The sequence below is a fragment of the Pantherophis guttatus genome, chromosome 2 (genome assembly GCF_059756535.1).
Source record: "Pantherophis guttatus breed Tessera chromosome 2, ASM5975653v1, whole genome shotgun sequence".
In the NCBI taxonomy this organism is placed as follows: Eukaryota; Metazoa; Chordata; class Lepidosauria; order Squamata; family Colubridae; genus Pantherophis; species Pantherophis guttatus.
In genome coordinates, this window is record NC_142064.1 from 86,864,587 (window position 1) to 86,881,653 (window position 17,067).

General features: G+C 41.3%; 1 protein-coding gene across 2 annotated transcripts in view; it reads right to left on the reverse strand.

The window, feature by feature from the left end:
- The window catches only part of SHOC1 (shortage in chiasmata 1), a 52,964-nt gene extending 47,300 nt beyond the window's left edge, over positions 1-5,664 (reverse strand). The window contains exons 1-3 of one of the 2 annotated variants that reach the window (XM_034410582.3): positions 5,083-5,664; positions 3,496-3,648; positions 1,844-1,928 (exon numbers count right to left, since the gene is read on the reverse strand). In XM_034410582.3, coding sequence (XP_034266473.1) covers positions 1,844-1,912 — 69 coding nt within the window. In that variant the 5' untranslated portion in view covers positions 1,913-1,928; positions 3,496-3,648; positions 5,083-5,664. Of the gene's footprint in view, positions 1-1,843; positions 1,931-3,495; positions 3,649-5,082 lie in introns of those variants that run through there. The other variant, XM_087886344.1, reaches the window with a different exon arrangement.
- Positions 5,665-17,067: the final 11,403 nt, after the last annotated feature.

Below are 17,067 nucleotides of genomic sequence, written 5' to 3' on the forward strand. Positions count from 1 at the left end.
GATCATGCTGATTCAAATTAATACCATCTTGTTCCCTATCTTTTTTAAATTTCGAGCAAATTTGGGCATAAGCCCACCAATCCAGTTGTCTTCCCTGCAACTCCAACTCATTTCTTGATTTCAGACTACCATGGGGGTCCAAAAGTTCCCAGTAAGAGAGGTGATTTTCTTTGTTATATAGAGGCCTATACGTTATAGCTTCGAGTGGGACCAGCCAAGAGGGGATTGAAGAATTTACCCTTAATTTTCCTCCAGGACTCAATTAGAATATTCCTCACATACTGTCCTGCAAGGCACCTGTGCTTTGGGATTTTGTTTTGCCAAAGAAAATAATGCCAACCTTGATGTAGCCCCTCCCCTTCCAAGATGAACAACCTCCTTCTTCTCAACAATATCCAATCCCTGATCCAGACTAAATTTGCAGCCTGATAGTAGTATTCCCATTTTGGAACACCAAATCCTCCTCTTTCTTTAAGCTCTTGAAGCATTTTAAGTTTGATTCTGGGTTTTTTATTTTGCCAAATGAATTTAAGGACATAGTAATTTAGTTTTTTAAAAAAATTATTATCCAATCTAGCTGGTGCTGTATAGAATAGGTATATCCATTTCGGGAGTATGTAAGTTTTTATAATTGCTGTTCTACCTAGTAGGGATATCTGCATGTTCTTCCACTTCTCTAGATCCTGACCTGTTCTCTTGAGAAGGTTCAGATAGTTGTCTTCTTTGATCGTGGAGCATTTGGCTGATATAATAATACCTAGATATTTTAGTTTATTTACAATTTGGAACCCCAAATTCGCTTCTAATTCTTTCCCTTGCTTTACTGTCAGATTTTTGGCAATAATTTTAGTTTTTTTCCTATTGATTTTTAATCCCGCCAATTTACCATATTTTTCTATTTCCTGGGTCAGACACGGTCCCGATATTAACGGATCTTCTAATATAAATACTAAGTCATCAGCGTAAGCCTGCACCTTATATTGTTGATTTTGGATATAAAGACCTTTTATCCCCGTATTACGTCTAATTTCCCTCAGTAAGGGTTCTAATGACAGAATAAATAACAACGGGGAAAGCGGACACCCTTGTCTAGTTCCTTTCTCAATATCAATTTGACCAGATACATCACCATTAATTGAAATTTTAGCAGTCTGCTTCGAGTAAATTGCACGGATTGCCCAAATAAATCTTTCTCCAAATTGCATATGTTGCAGTAAACCTATTAAAAAGCTCCAGTTCACATGATCAAAGGCCTTATGTGCATCCATGAATACCAGGGCCAGTTGTTTATCAATATGGGTTTCGTAGTATTCCAAAACATTCATAACTATTCTTACGTTGTCTCTAATCTGTCTGCCTGATAAGAAGCCATTTTGGTCTTCATGTATAAATTGGTTAAGAAACCCTTTGAGTCTCTCTGCTAAAACTGCTGCAAATAATTTATAATCTGCGTTAAGGAGCGAGATGGGCCTATAGTTCTGAATCTGAGATAGGTCACTATCGTCCTTTGGCAAAAGAGTTATTAGTGCTTCTGTCCATGATTTCGGGGTCTGTCCCTCCCGAATCACCCCATTAAATAACAAAAACATACTCTTTCAATACCCTGCCATATTTCTTAAAACGATATAATTTTATATGATCACATAAATAGTTCTTTGCATACAATACATTACCAAACACAAAAAAATCAGTCTAATACAATTATTTTTATTAATGAAATTATTAATTTTATTAAAATTACTATTAACATAATGAGAAATAACTTAATTACTTGCTTTCTCTTCTACTTCTATTCCGATTATATTTTTGAAATTCCAAGACATTTAGAACTTTGATAGCATACCTCGTAAGAATAGTCGATTGCATGGAACTTCACAGGTGAAAACATAGTATTTCTCATTTTGTGATACATTTTCAAATTTAACTGTCTGAAATAAGAAAATAGAAAAGATGTACATCCAGTACATAAATTATGTACCATTACCTTTTACACATTGCAATTTCTAATAGATCTTTTATCATACAAAATCAAGAAGACAATTAAATCATTTTTATTAGGAAAAATTATTATTGCTTAATTTCCTATACTGCTTCTGCAGTTGCAGAAAGGCTTAATGGGATTTTGGAGACAGACAACATGATTGTATATGATATGGCAAGAACTTTTAAGACAGAATTGGGATGAATTAATATAAAGTTAATTTGCAGCATCCTTGATGCATGGACATATACGGTCAGTATGATTTTAATTTTCAATTATTTCATGAAGAACGTTCTACCATTTACATTAAATAAAATTTGACAATTTGATAAGCATAATAGGACATATAGAACCTAAATCAATGTTAAAAGTCTTTGAAAAAGTGTTTGTGGAAGCACAATACTTAACTAACTTTTATGTTACTGGAAGAAACCAGAGGAAACTGTAAGCTATGATAGCTAGATAAATTTTTTTGATTTAAATATGTTGACAACCAAGAAAGTGTATTTAGATATATACTATATATATTTGTTAAAAAAGGACCAAATGCTTTGCATTCTTTCCTTTTATATATAGAAAAGAAGGCTAGTAAATGATCCCCAAGTTTATTGGGCTGATATATATAACTCTAAACCAGTGGGCCCCAATCTTTATGGCTCTGCGGACCAGCAGCAGTGACGGTGGAGGGAAGGGATAGTTGCATGCATGCATGCCGCTTGTGGAAATGGAGCTTCCCGTACTTGCCCACTGCTTGCGCAGAATGGTTGCCATCAGGCTGCAGACTGATAGCCGTCTGTGGACCAGGGGTTGGAGAACTTTGCTCTAAACTATGAATTAATTCCTAATCAGACTCATGGTCATCATCCCCCCATTTTATTTTACCAGTTAGGCACCCTTATTAAAGAGCTTCAAAATGCTTCACAATTTTGATTTTAATTAATATACTAACTATGGTAGAAAGAAAGAAATGCTAATTACAACCCTCTTCCTTTTTCAGTACAAGCCTAATATTAGAATTTTATAATTCTTTCTTTAGAAGAAAGATTTCTACTGTCTATTGTTATTGCTAGAATACAAAGCTAACATATATATTAAATTGAAGGTGTAGGCAACTTTTGGTAAAATGGCAGGTTTTGGCAATGGGAAATGGTTCTGTGAAAAAAAAAACAACTACGCAGGACTGGATCTGTTAGTATTTGGATTCCAAACTACCAGAAAATGTCAGGGCAGTAAATTAATCTGAAAAATTAAAAAAAAAATCCAAGAAAGTAGCAATGGCACACCATTTCCATACTATGGTGAAAAAAACTGTTTAGAAAGAAAAGTCTCCAAGACATCAGCCTCCTTTGGGAACGGTAATTAATCTTAAAAAAGAAAGTCATAGCTACATGCAGCTTTTAGATCAGCAATCCCCAAACTTTTTGGCACCAAGGACTGGTTTCATGGAAGACAATTTTCACATGGACCGGGGGTGGGGTGATGGTTTTGGTTTTACTTGCTCACTGGCTGCTCACCTCCAGTTGTGCCGCCAGGTTCCTAATAAGCCACGGATTGGTACCGGTCTGTGGTCCAGGGGACCTCTGCTTTAGACCAAAAAACCACTTGTAATCATTTGAGTCCAGTTGCAAAGCTAAAGTTTCTTCCACTCCTCATCGTATTGATAAATGCTTTTTTGGTGAAAGCAACCATTTTAGGCAGAAGAAAAGCAGATAAAACACCTTATTACAGTGTGTACCAAAATCCTGTAATTTTTGCATTACATGATAAAAAATCAACACACACACACACAGTAGAGCAGTAGTTCTGAAATTACCGGTATATCATTCAGTTTTCCCAGTCTCAAATAACGTCACTACCTGGACAAAAATATCACAGACACTGTTGTTTTACTTAAAGGTCTGGGCAGTAGTAATCCCAAAATGAATCCTCAATTTACAAACAAGCAATTATAAACTGTTTCATTACATTCAGGATAAGCCCATATTGCCCCCTTTAAGAACCACAGTTTTAGAGTATATGAAAGATCATTATTTTCTCAACCTAATTAGCACCAATCTGCCTAAGGCAGAAATATCTGCAAGATAAAGAGAGGCCTCTTTCATATTACCTGCTTTATTTTGTAAGGGCTCTTTTATGTATTTATTTGGATTTGGTTGGTTTCTATAACTCAATCTTTCACAAGAATGGCTCTGGACATATGACAACATTTAAAAGCAATAGAGTAACACAATATAACAGATAAACCACAGCCCAGGAGTTAAACCACAGACAGGTAACAACTATGTCACTTATATAATTCTAGGCACGAGGTGAGATAGGTTTCAATGAATGAAAAAGGTTCTAGGATGAGAGAGGGTGGTAGAATTTTTTGTTTTTTGTTTGTTTTCCCCATTCCATTCCTTGAAAAAGCTGCTCTCTGAATCTCACAATTCAGGATTGAATGCTCTTCAAAAAAAGCAGAAAATCCCAAAACTCCCTGGAAAGATTTTTGCTAGGATAGGATTGTGTTGCTAGATATATTAAACGAGTGTTACTCCTAATTCTAAAAGCCTGTTTCCATATTGGTTGTTAGTAGTAGGAACAGTACAGGCAGTCATCATTTAGCAACTGCCTTGTTTAGCCATTGTTACGATGGTGTCAAAAAAGTAACTTTACAACCAATCGTATTTATGACTTGCAGGACTAAAAAGCAAAGGAAAGCTGAAGTAAAATCAGAAGCACAGTTGCAGTTTCAGTAATGACTGCTTTTTGCTTGACGACTGAGTTACCAGTCCCCATTGTGGTTGCTAAACCAGGACTGTTGGTACTTTAAACACTCACCCAATGCTATAAGTAACCCACTAAACATTTCATGTGGTACAACTGTGAATGCTAGAGCTAGCGCATTCACAATTAGCTTTATAATTTCAAACCTCCCATGGTACTATAGATAAAACAGGATTACACACCTTGGTAAAGTAACAATTTTAATTTTAAAAAGCTGCAAGCAATGCAGCTTAAGTCCTATTTAAGTGTAGTACTCATTTAACTTGCACAATTCTGCTGGCCACACAGGCTTCATTTCACGTACTATTGCTAGGCCCATAGACATATAATCTTACCATTCTAATTAGATTTGATCTCATGCGACTAAACTGTTTCAACGGTTGCTTTTGAGTCAATAAGGCTGTGACAAACCAGCTGAGACCTAAGTAAGCTTCTCTCTCTTCAGCTCAGCTGAATCCTTAAGTATTTCTGAAGAAGAAGAAGAAAAAGCTTTGGAAGGAAGAATTATAAGATAACATTACCTCTCTTCAAATTGCCTCCTAGTGAGGCCTTAAGAAGCCTTTGGCTCTGTTTTCTATAGCTCGGCCTGTCCTTTAAAGTCTGTGCTCTGAGGGAGAATTAGGATCTTGCTCTTGCAAGGCTCAACTGTGTGTGTTGTATGTGTGTTTGTATGTAAAAATTTAACCAGACGAAAATAGGAATTGATCCCCTATGTTAACACCTTAAATTTAGACGTTTTGGAATCTGGAAGAAAAGATTCCCAAGACTTATGTAAAACAACAGCTGAAAAGGAGATAAGCAAACAGTATGAAAGATGAAAGGCATTGCATCAATTGCTCCCACAGAGAGGGATTCCTCAGGGTACCGTCAGCTAAACAATGTCGACTGGCGACCCCCAGGAGGAAAGCCTTGTCTGTGGGGATACCTGCCCTCTGGAATGAATTGCCCCCAGAGATGCGTATGATCCCTGACCTACGTACCTTTCGCCGTGCCCTTAAGACTTTACTGTTTCAACAGGCTGGGCTGCCTTAAATAACGAATTTTAATGGGTGTTTTAGGTTTTTTTTGTTTTTAATATAAGGGCCAAATTATTTAATATGTTTTAAACTGTTTTTAAATTTTATGGAGATGTTGTCTTTTATTGTGGCTGTGCACCGCCCTGAGTCCCTCAGGAGAAGGGCAGTATAAAAATTCAAATAATAAATAAATAAATAAATTTTGTAATTAAGGAACTAATCTCAAGTCATAGTTCATTCAGTTGAAAAGCAAAATAACACATTAATATATTTGTTATAAAAGTGGAATATAAATTAGAAATACCATATATCTTAATGTATGAGGTTCATATTGGCATATAAACCCAAATTTTATGTCAAAAGAATTACACATTTTGGACATGTTGTATTTTTAAGTTGAAAACATGTACATCTATGAGACAATATAATAGAGCAGAGGTACACTCCAGTGGTGGGTTTCAAAATTTTTTACTACCGGTTCTGTGGATGTGGTTTGGTGGGCATGGCATGGCATGGCTTGGTGGGCGACTGGGCGTGGCTTGGTGGGCATGGCATGGGAAGGATACTGCAAAATCCCCATTTCCTCCCGATCAGCTGGGACTTGGGGGGCAGAGAATAGATGGGAGTGGGGCCAATCAGAATTTTTACTACCGGTTCTCTGAACTACTCAAAATTTCCGCTACCAGTTCTCCAGAACTGGTCAGAACCTGCTGAAACCCACCTCTGGTACACTCCCATTTCTACTCCCAAAGCCTGTTCAAAAAATTTAATTTTTGATTGGAGAGATATGACAGAAGGGAACTTATTAAATCCATGAAAATGATTTTTTTATTTTATTTAATTATATCTGCTTTTATTATTTTTATAAACAACTCAAAGCAGTACACAATACTTCTTCCTCCTGTTTCCCTATTGTCCTTACAACAATAACCCTGTGAGGTAAACTGGGCTGAGTGTGACAAGATCACCCAGCTGGCTTTTATGCCTAAGGCAGGACATGAACTCACAGTCTCCACAGATTCTCCCCTCTCGCAGATTTGGCCCCCCACATTATCGAGGGCCTATCTCGATGACGGACTTTGGAGTCCGGAGAGATGGCATGGAGCAAGGAAGAATTTATGGGGCTTTTTAGGGAAATTTTTAAAGATTTTAAGGGGTTCTGGGGGAGGGGGTTGTAATTATTCTTTTAAAGATATTGGGAAGACGACTAGGGCGGATTGGGGGGGAAATCCACCAGGGTCAGAGCCGTGCCCGGCACAGGGTAACGATTCGGGGGGCACCGGACGAGGGATTGGGAAAGGGATGGGGGACGATATCTATGAGGGCTATACCATCGGCACGGTGAATGGGAGGGGCAGATATGGCGGGAGCAGGGGACCACATCAGGTGCTGGGGGCTCGCACTTGCTGTCTGAGAGCAATTGCTTGCCCCGGTCCCCAAGGCTCTGCTCGGACACTAGGTGGCTTAGATACTCAGGAGCTGGGCCTTCGGCTGATGCTGTGCAATGCCAGGTCCGTGGTCAATAAGGCCCCCCTCATCCACGATCTTATACAAGAGGGAGGAGCGGACCTGGCGGGTATTACGGAGACCTGGTTGGGCCCGGAGGGTGGCGTCCCTCTGGTTGAAATGTGCCCACCAGGCTTCAGAGCATTCCATCAGCCGAGGGCTCAGGGGAGGGGCGGGGGGGTGGCGGTTATTATTAACGAGGATCTGGGTCCGAGGGAGACCGCTGTGCCTCAGATAGCCGGATGTGAGTCCCTCCTTGTGAGGTGGGGCCGTGGGGTTCAGATGGGCTTGTTGCTTATTTACCTGGCTCCCTGCCGCGTGGCAACAGCCCTACCTGAGCTACTCGACGTGATAGCCACGGTGGCAGTAGATACACCCAGGCTTTTAGTCATGGGTGATTTCAACTTGCCATCCGTCGGTGAAGCGTCTGAGGTGGCTCGGGAGTTCATGGCTTCCATGACGGCCATGGACCTGACCCAGTTAGTTCATGGCCCTACTCACAGGGGAGGTCACACTCTGGATCTGATTTTTGTCTCTGGCCAGTGGTTGAGTGGTCTTGTTATAGGGGATATAGACATGGAACCCTTGTCATGGTCTGACCACTCACTCCTTCGCCTAGATCTTCGAACCGCGACCCCTCGCCGCAGGGAGGCGGATCCAATTAGATGGATCCGCCCCAAGCGCCTGATGGATCCTGATAGGTTCCAGACGGAGCTTGGGCCATTTCCTGAGGATCTAGCACATGACTCGGCCGAGGACCTGGTAGCCGCCTGGGATCGGGCGGCTGGTGGGGCCTTGGACCGAGTTGTGCCTTTGCGGCCTCTGACCCGATGCCGATCCCGTGCGGCTCCTTGGTTTACTGAGGAGCTGAGGGAAATGAAGCGCCGGAAAAGACGCCTGGAGAGCGGTTGGAGGGCCAGTCTCGCTGAATCTGATCGAACACTGGTAAGGTCGCATATTAAGGCCTACCTAGTGGCGATAGAGACGGCAAAGTCTAACTACTTTTCCGCCTCTATTGCGTCATCAGGGAATCGTCCGGCCGCCCTGTTTAGGGTGACCCGCGCCCTGCTCCATCCGGGAGTGCGGGAGGATCCCTTAGAAGGCAGGGCGGAGGATTTCGGACAATACCTGTATGACAAAATCGCCCAGATCCGGGGGGATTTGGACTCTGACTGGGTAGATCAGGGCAGGGTGACGAGGAATAGTCTTGAGAATGTTATCTGGGAGGAGTTTGATGCTGTGACTCCTGATGATGTGGACAGGATTTTGGGGAGACTTAGTGCGGCCACATGTTTACTGGACCCGTGTCCCTCCTGGTTGGTACTGGCTTCCCGGGAGGTTACACGAGGCTGGCTCCAGGGTGTTATCAACGCTTCGTTGAGTGAGGGTTACTTCCCCACCGCCTTGAAAGAGGCGGTGGTGAGGCCTCTCCTCAAGAAGCCGTCCCTGGATCCGGCAATATTGGCCAACTATCGTCCTGTCTCCAACCTTCGCTTTATGGCGAAGGTTGTTGAGAGTGTGGTCGCACGACAGTTTCCGCAATTCCTGGAGGAAACATCTTATCTAGATCCGTTCCAGTCGGGTTTCAGGTCTGGGCACAGCACAGAAACGGCATTGGTCGCGTTGGTTGATGATCTCTGGAGGGCTCGGGACAGGGGTTGTTCCTCTGTTCTGGTCCTGTTAGACCTCTCAGCGGCTTTTGATACCATCGACCATGGTATCATGCTGCACCGGCTGGAAGAGTTGGGGGTGGGAGGCACCGTGTTGCGGTGGTTCTCCTCCTTTCTCTCCGACCGGTCGCAGTTTGTGTTGGCAGGGGGGCAGAGGTCGACCTCGAGGCCTCTCATTTGTGGAGTGCCGCAGGGATCGGTCCTCTCGCCTCTCCTGTTCAACATTTATGTGAAGCCGCTGGGTGAGATCATCCGTGGCTTTGGGGTGAGATACCACCAGTACGCTGATGACACCCAGCTGTACATCTCCACCCCAGGCCACCCCAACGATGCCCTTGAAGTGATGTCCCAGTGCCTGGAGGCTGTACGGATCTGGATGGGGAGGAACAGGCTCAAGCTCAACCCTTCCAAGACTGAGTGGCTGTGGATCCCGGCATCCCGATATAGTCAGTTGACTCCATCACTGACTATTGGGGGCGAGTCATTGGCCCCCACAGAGAGGGCTCGCAATCTGGGAGTCCTCCTGGATAGGCAGCTGTCCTTGGAGGAACATCTGACGGCTGTAACCAGGGGGACCTTTTGTCAGGTTCGCCTGATTCGCCAGTTGCGGCCCTTTCTTGATCGGGATTCCCTGTGCACAGTCACTCACGCCCTTGTCACCTCTCGCCTTGACTATTGCAACGCTCTCTACATGGGGCTCCCCTTGAGGAGCACCCGGAGGCTCCAGCTGGTCCAGAACGCAGCAGCGCGGGTAGTGGCAGGAGCAGCATAGCGCTCCCATGTAACACCGCTCCTGCGCGAGCTGCACTGGCTCCCAGTTGTCTTCCGGGTGCGCTTCAAGGTGTTGGTTATCACCTTTAAAGCGCTCCATGGCATAGGGCCTAGCTATCTTCGAGACCGCCTGCTGCTACCAACGACCTCCCATCGACCTGTGCGCTCCCACAGAGAGGGCCTCCTCGGGGTGCCATCAGCCAGACAATGTAGGCTGGTGACCCCCAGGGGGAGGGCCTTCTCTGTGGGGGCTCCCACCCTCTGGAATCAGCTCCCCCCAGAGATAAGGAGAATCCAAGACCTCAGTGCCTTCCGTCGTGCCCTTAAAACCCATTTATTTAAACAAGCCGGGCTGGCTTAAGATGAAATTTTTAACTGTTTTTAAATGTTTTAAACGTTTTTATTGGTAAATGAGTTTTAATTGGGCCAAATTTATATATCTTTTAATTGTTTTTAATATTTGTTCTGCATGTTTTTTAATCTGGCTGTACACCGCCCTGAGTCCTCAGGGAGAAGGGCGGTATAGAAATCCAATATAAAATAAAATAAATAAAATAAATAAAATGAACTCACAGTCTCCACAGTTTCTAGCCTGGTCCCTTAACCACTCCACCAAACTGTCTCTAATAATCATATTAATCTAATATTGATTTTAATCTAACAATCATAGTAATTATAGATTATTTAAGTTTTGATTTGGTTCAATCACACTTCATTTTTATCCCGATTCCTCCTACTTTTTGGAGTGGGAGGAATCCCACTGATATTCCATCAAAGGCCAAGTGCAGCCCTTAAATTAAAAAACATTGTTAAGGGGTTTCATATAAATATGCCAACACATGTTAAATTTAATTGTGACTATATGCAAATAATTCAATTGTTTGATTTTCACAATGCAACAAACAAAAACAACCTATATCTGGGGTTTTATAAACCACAGACGATATGGAGCAAGCAAATAAGAGATAGAGACTCATAATGCTAGAATTTTAAATAATCTGTTAGAAGATGTACAAGACAGGCCAAAAGAGATCCGGTACAGTTAAAATATGCTTCCACTTCCACGTGAAATGATAACCTCTGGTTTCAATTTAAGGTAATTTTAAGGCAACATTAGACAAATGAATGGAGAATCCAGATTCTCAATAGCCACTGACCCTAATGACTATATATTATCTCTGCAACCAAAGACAACACTCTTCTTTACATCTACAATAGGAGAGGGCGTGGCCCTCAGTTTCACATTTTGCTTATAGGCTTCAGTGACTAATGAAATTATATTATAATCTGAAAGCACAAACGCATAGAGCCAGTTTGGTGTAGTGGCTAAGGCATCAGGCTTTCTAGAAAGGAGGAGATTTTGAGTTCTGGATCTGCTTAAGTATAAAACTGGTTTCTGAGTTTGGGCCAGTTATTCCCCCTCTGCCTTTGCAGGAAAAAAACTGGCAAGCTCCTTCTGAAAACTGCAAGGGGCAGTTGCCAAAAGTCAAAAACTGACTCCAAATTGCAACTTTTAAGCACCTAAGGTAGTGCTCACTTACTGCCTTGTTTAGCAACTGTTCAAAGTTACAATGATAAAAAAAAAGCTTGGCAATTAATCATTACATTTAGAACCACTGTACTATCCCATCGTTACATGATCACCATTCAGCCACTTTGCAACCAGCTTGCATTTGCAACCAGTGTTGTCTATGGTCAGGAATCACCAAATGGGTGCTTCACAACCAGCTTCTGATGAGCAGAGATTAGACACAGAAATAAAATCACAAGTTGCAACCTGTAATGTCTCCCTTAACAACCATGATGATTTGCTTAATGACCAAAAGCAGCAATGAGCATAAGCCTATCATCATGTGAAGTTTCGCTTAGCAACCACAGCACTTAGCAATCAAGTTGCCAATCTCAACTGGGGTCACTAAGCAAGGACTACTTGCATTTGAAACACTATTATACTTTCTAATTTCTATACTTTAGCAATAGATAAACATATTAATATGTCACTATAGGTAGTCCTTGACTTACAACAGTTCCTTTAGTGACCGTTCAAAGTTACAATGGCACTGAGAACAGTGACTTATGACCACAACTGAGTCCAACATTTATTCTTGCTAAGCGAGACATTTGTTCAAGGAGTTTTGCCCTATTTTATGACTTTTCTTGCCACAATTGTTAAGTGAATCATTGCAGTTGTTAAGTGAATCTGGCTCCCCCTTGATTTTGCTTGTCAGAAGGTCACAAAAAATGATCACATGACCCCAGGACATTGCAACTGTCATAAATATGAGCCAGTTGTCAAGCGTCTGAATTTTGATCATGTGACCCCAGGGATGCTGTGAAAAACGGTCATAAGTCACTTTTTTCAGTTGTTACTTTGAAAGTTCACTACTAAATGAATGGTTGTAAGTCAAAAACTATCTGTAAACTAGCGGATAATTCTATTACAGAATTATCAGATTACCCCCGTGGGCCAGCTATCTCTTCCACTTCCGCTTCCATTCCATTCCCAAGTAATTTGGGTTTGGAATTACAACTAGAGACCGAGGTACATTTACGTAAACCAAAATAGTTACCTTGTGGTTGCACCCAAAGATTCCCATAATTGTTTTAGTTTTAATCAGATACTTGTTTTATTTCTGGCTTAGTAGAAAAGTTCACAGTAACAAACAGAAGAAAACGATGCTGAATGCTGAACCTTTTTTATCCGATAATATCTATGTTGTCAGTTGTAGATTGCTAAAAACATCATTTTGTTTTTCCATGTCATATTTTTCCTGCATTCCACTAGGTGGACCTCTTTCTTCCTTGTGAGATGTCACACTATAGTTATATAAAATAGCTTAGGTTGAAAAATAATAACTGATTAAATTATTTCACAACTGAATGAATGCAAACTTTCCTAATGTTGCTTTGCATCATATTTGTGGATTCAAAATATTTAGCCAGTTTTGATCCACACTAAGCCATAACTATTATTTACAAATCACAATAACTGTATTCAGACTACCTATTAAACCAAGAATAAACAAGGTTTTTTTTGGACTATTGTTAGCTTTTTGGTAGTATGACACAGAATGAGCATAGAACTGGACCTCAATCAGACACTGTAGTTCAGTGCTAAATTAAAATCAAGCCAACCATATGATTTACTGCAACATCTAACCTTAGTTATATAAAGTTTGACATAAGATAGAACTAAAATTTACTTAAGGAAATATATTTAGAATTGTAAATAGCACAGAAAATAAGTTAATAGAAAATGTATATGAAATACTTGCTATACTTCTATTACTCCCAGCTCTTTTTGTTTCTACCTGCCAATCATCCTTATTTCCAATTTATGACTGTACACCTCTGCCAAAAACCCTGAAACAGATTAGGCTGATGCATCAAATTCACACTTATAACTGCTAAATAACTACTGCAGATTCAGTTGGTGTCAGGAGGAAAACCTTTATCAAGTTTATGTGCTGAAAAATTGACTGCCAATGGAATTCATTATAGTTGCCAAAATTGGATATTTGCAGTTGAAAGAAGCTACTAGTATTTGTCTATGTTTGTGGTTAGGTGCAATTTGCTTACCAAACTGTCTATTCTATTGAGTTAATGTTATTTGTTGCAATGAAATTCGGAAAAATATAGTATGAAATCCTTTGAGTGACTTTGAAGCAGTCACTTTCTTTCAGCCCAGCCCACCACATAGGACTGCAGTTGTGAGGAAAATAGGAGGAGGAAAGCAAATTAGGTATGTTTACCATCTTGAGTTACTTATAAAGTAATAAAGGTGGAATAAAAAAAACTAATAAATAAATAAGGGTAGACAACTTCCAGATTCTTTGGCTTCTAATCACATAAATCCCAGTAAATGGAGTTGGAAGATAATGTATTATCATAATTGTAATGCAAATCATTTAAGAATATTTGGTTTTTTTACTGTGGCAAGATGTATAGCATCTTCTTGACTATATCATAGTCAAACTTTATGAACTGTTGCTCTGAATTTATTAGATGTTAAGAGTTGGGCTATGCCAAATTTCATCAACCTGCCTCCACATGTGCTGGGACTATAATTCCCTGAATTTCCTGCTAGCCAGCAAGTATAGGATTTGTGGAAATACCAGTTCTCTCCAGACATGGAAGGGAAAACTATGAGCTCTGCTACTAGAGAATTAACTTAACAATAAGGATGGAAGTGTTTAGCTATCCTTTGAAACTAACATTATTTCTGGTCCTAAGGTGCAGAAGAGAGTATATTTACAGTATAGTAGTATTATGAAGAAATGTACAAGGAGTCATCTTACAATCACAACTGGTGTCGGAATTTTTGTTATAAATTGTTGCAGTTGTAAATAAAGTTGGACCCCACTGAAAAACGTAATGGACTCTATATTACAGGATCCAAAATGGCTCAATTGTGAAGAGAAGCTAATATTGCCTTGCTTTCAAAAGAAGGTCAAGATGCTATATTGACAAAAAAACTATAGACTGGTTTCTTTTTTGAACGATGATTATAAATCCTTTACGGCAATGTTGCATGAGATTGAATATTATTTTTCAGAACTTTATACATAAGAACCAATCTGAACCAAACAAACATTTGGGTGTGTGTGTGTCAATGAACAATCTGAAACTTCATGAAGGAGTCCATAAGCAGAAGTGTTTGGGGATTCCTGCTTTAAGTAAATGTTAAGTAGACATTTAGCTCTCATGATGAACCCTTTGCATATTGAACTAAAAAAATTAACCCCTGGCATATTATGACCGTTGATTTTTAATTTTTTTTAGGGACATAGACAATGGCAACAATAGTAATTCCATACATATGGAAGATACAACATAGAAACACAGGGTTGGAAGAGACCTTGGAAAACTTCTAGTCTAACTCCCTGTTAAAAAAGAAGACCCTGTATCATTGCACTGATTGTTCTGTCAGGAAATGTCTTTGTTCTGGGTTGAATCTTGATCACACTACTATAGCATCAAGCCAGCCTAAAGATCCCATCCACCAAATTGAGAATCCCTACTAATTGCAATGTGTTGTTGTTCAGTGGTAGAATTTTTTTTTACTACTGGTTCTGTGGACATGGCAGGGGAAGAATACTGCAAAATCCCTATTCCCTCCCCCTCCTGGGTGAAGGATATTGCAAAATCTCCATTCCCACTGGGGCCAGCCAGAGGTGGTATTTGCCGGTTCTCCAAACTACTCAAAATTTCCGCTACCGTTTCATCAGAATCTGCTGAATAGAACCCCTGGTGTTGTTAAATAGGGAAGGGGAAGGAATTTTACTCTTTTTTAAATTTAAAAAACAGTAAATAAATTTTACTTTAAAAAGTAAATTTTACTTACTCTTTTCTAAAGAGCTTCACTATGGTTCCATAAAAAGCACATCTCGCCTGTGTCTTATTTATTTATTTATTTATTTATTTATTTATTTATTTATTTATTTATTTATTTATTTATTTATTGGTTCGATTTATATGCCACCCTTCTCCAGAGACTCAGGGCGGCTTACAATGCGTTAAGCAATAGCCTTCATACTTTTGTATATACCTGCTTAGTAGGGGTTTCGCCCCCCCCCCCAAGCGGTGTTCTTTTTTATACAAAGTCAGTTTATTGCCCCCACAATCCGGGTCCTCATTTTACCTACCTCAGAAGGATGGAAGGCTGAGTCAACCTTGAGCCTGGTGAGATTTGAACTCGCAGTAATTGCAGGCAGCTGGCAGCTAAGTGCTACTTAACAGCACTTTAGTCCGCTGCATCACCAAGGCATTTTCAAATTTCAAAGTAAGAGCATTTTCTTTGGGTAAGAAAGACGGAGGGACCGTGGGCTGGTCTACAAGGAGAAGGATGACCAAGGGGGTAAAAATGGCACACATCCTAATTTCCTCCCCAGCACCCCAAAAGTTTGAGGGAAACAATTGCCTAAGGGTATTCCTGAGACATCAACAAAGCTCATAGTTCCACTTCCATTTAGATGAGCCTTTTTTAAAATCCCTTTTTCAAGTTTATAAGCATAAAAGAAGGAAGAATTAAAATTCCAAAGGCCAAATTAAAAAAAATAATAATAACAGAACCAAGGAGAAATACTGTGCAGGAAAATTTGGTGACACATTGTCCCTTCCCTTTTCCCTCCAGCCATTACTTACATATTTATTTATTTATTTATTTATTTATTTATTTATTATTTAAATTTGTATACCGCCCTTCTCCCGAAGGACTCAGGGCAGTTCACAGCCAAAATTAAAATACATACAATACAAAATTTAAAATAATTTAAAAGCAGAATTAAATCAAATTGGCTTCCCAAAATATTAAAACCCATTACCCTTAAAATAACCCATTTAAAATTTTAAGCCAGCCCAGTTTGCTGAAATAGGAAGGTCTTCAAAGCTCGACGGAAGGTCCGAAGGTCCGGGATTAGTCGTATTCCTGGGGGTAGCTCGTTCCAGAGGGTGGGTGCCCCCACAGAGAAGGCTCTCCCCCCGGGGGTCGTCAGTCGGCATTGCTTGACCGACGGCACCCTAAGGAGGCCCTCTCTGTGGGACCGAGTTGGCCGGTGCGAGGTTATCGGTGGCAGAAGGTGGTCTCGCAAATAGCCGGGCCCTAAGCCATGGAGCGCTTTAAAGGTGAGAACCAATACCTTGAAGCGCACCTGGAAGACCACCGGAAGCCAGTGCAGCTCACGCAGGAGAGGTGTTACATGGGTGCACCGTGTCACTCCCATAATCACCCGCGTGGCCACATTCTGGACCAGTTGGAGCCTCCGAGTGCTCTTCAAGGGGAGCCCCATGTAGAGAGCATTACAATAGTCCAGACGGGACGTGACGAGGGCATGAGTGACCGTGCGCAAGGCATCCCGATCCAGAAAGGGACGCAACTGGTAAATCAGGCGAATCAGCCCCCCTGGCCACCGCCATCATATGATCTTCTAAAGACAGCCGTGTATCTAGGAGGACACCCAAGTTGTGAACCCTCTCTGAGGGGGCCAAGATGTCTCCCCCAATAGTCAGTGATGGAGCCAGCTGGCTATACCGGGACGCCGGAAACCACAGCCACTCAGTCTTGGAGAGGTTGAGTCTGAGCTTGTTTCTCCCCATCCAGATCCGCACGGCCTCCAGGCACTGGGACATCACGTCAAGGGCATCATTGGGGTGGTCCGAGGTGGAGATGTACAGCTGAGTATCATCAGCATACTGATGGAACTTCATCCCAAAACCATGGATGATCTCACCCAGCGACTTCACATAAATGTTGAACAGGAGGGGCGAGAGGACCGACCCTTGCAGCACCCCACAAACAAGGCACCTCAAGGTCGACCTCTGTCCCCCTGCCAACACAGACTGCATGCGGTCAGAGAGG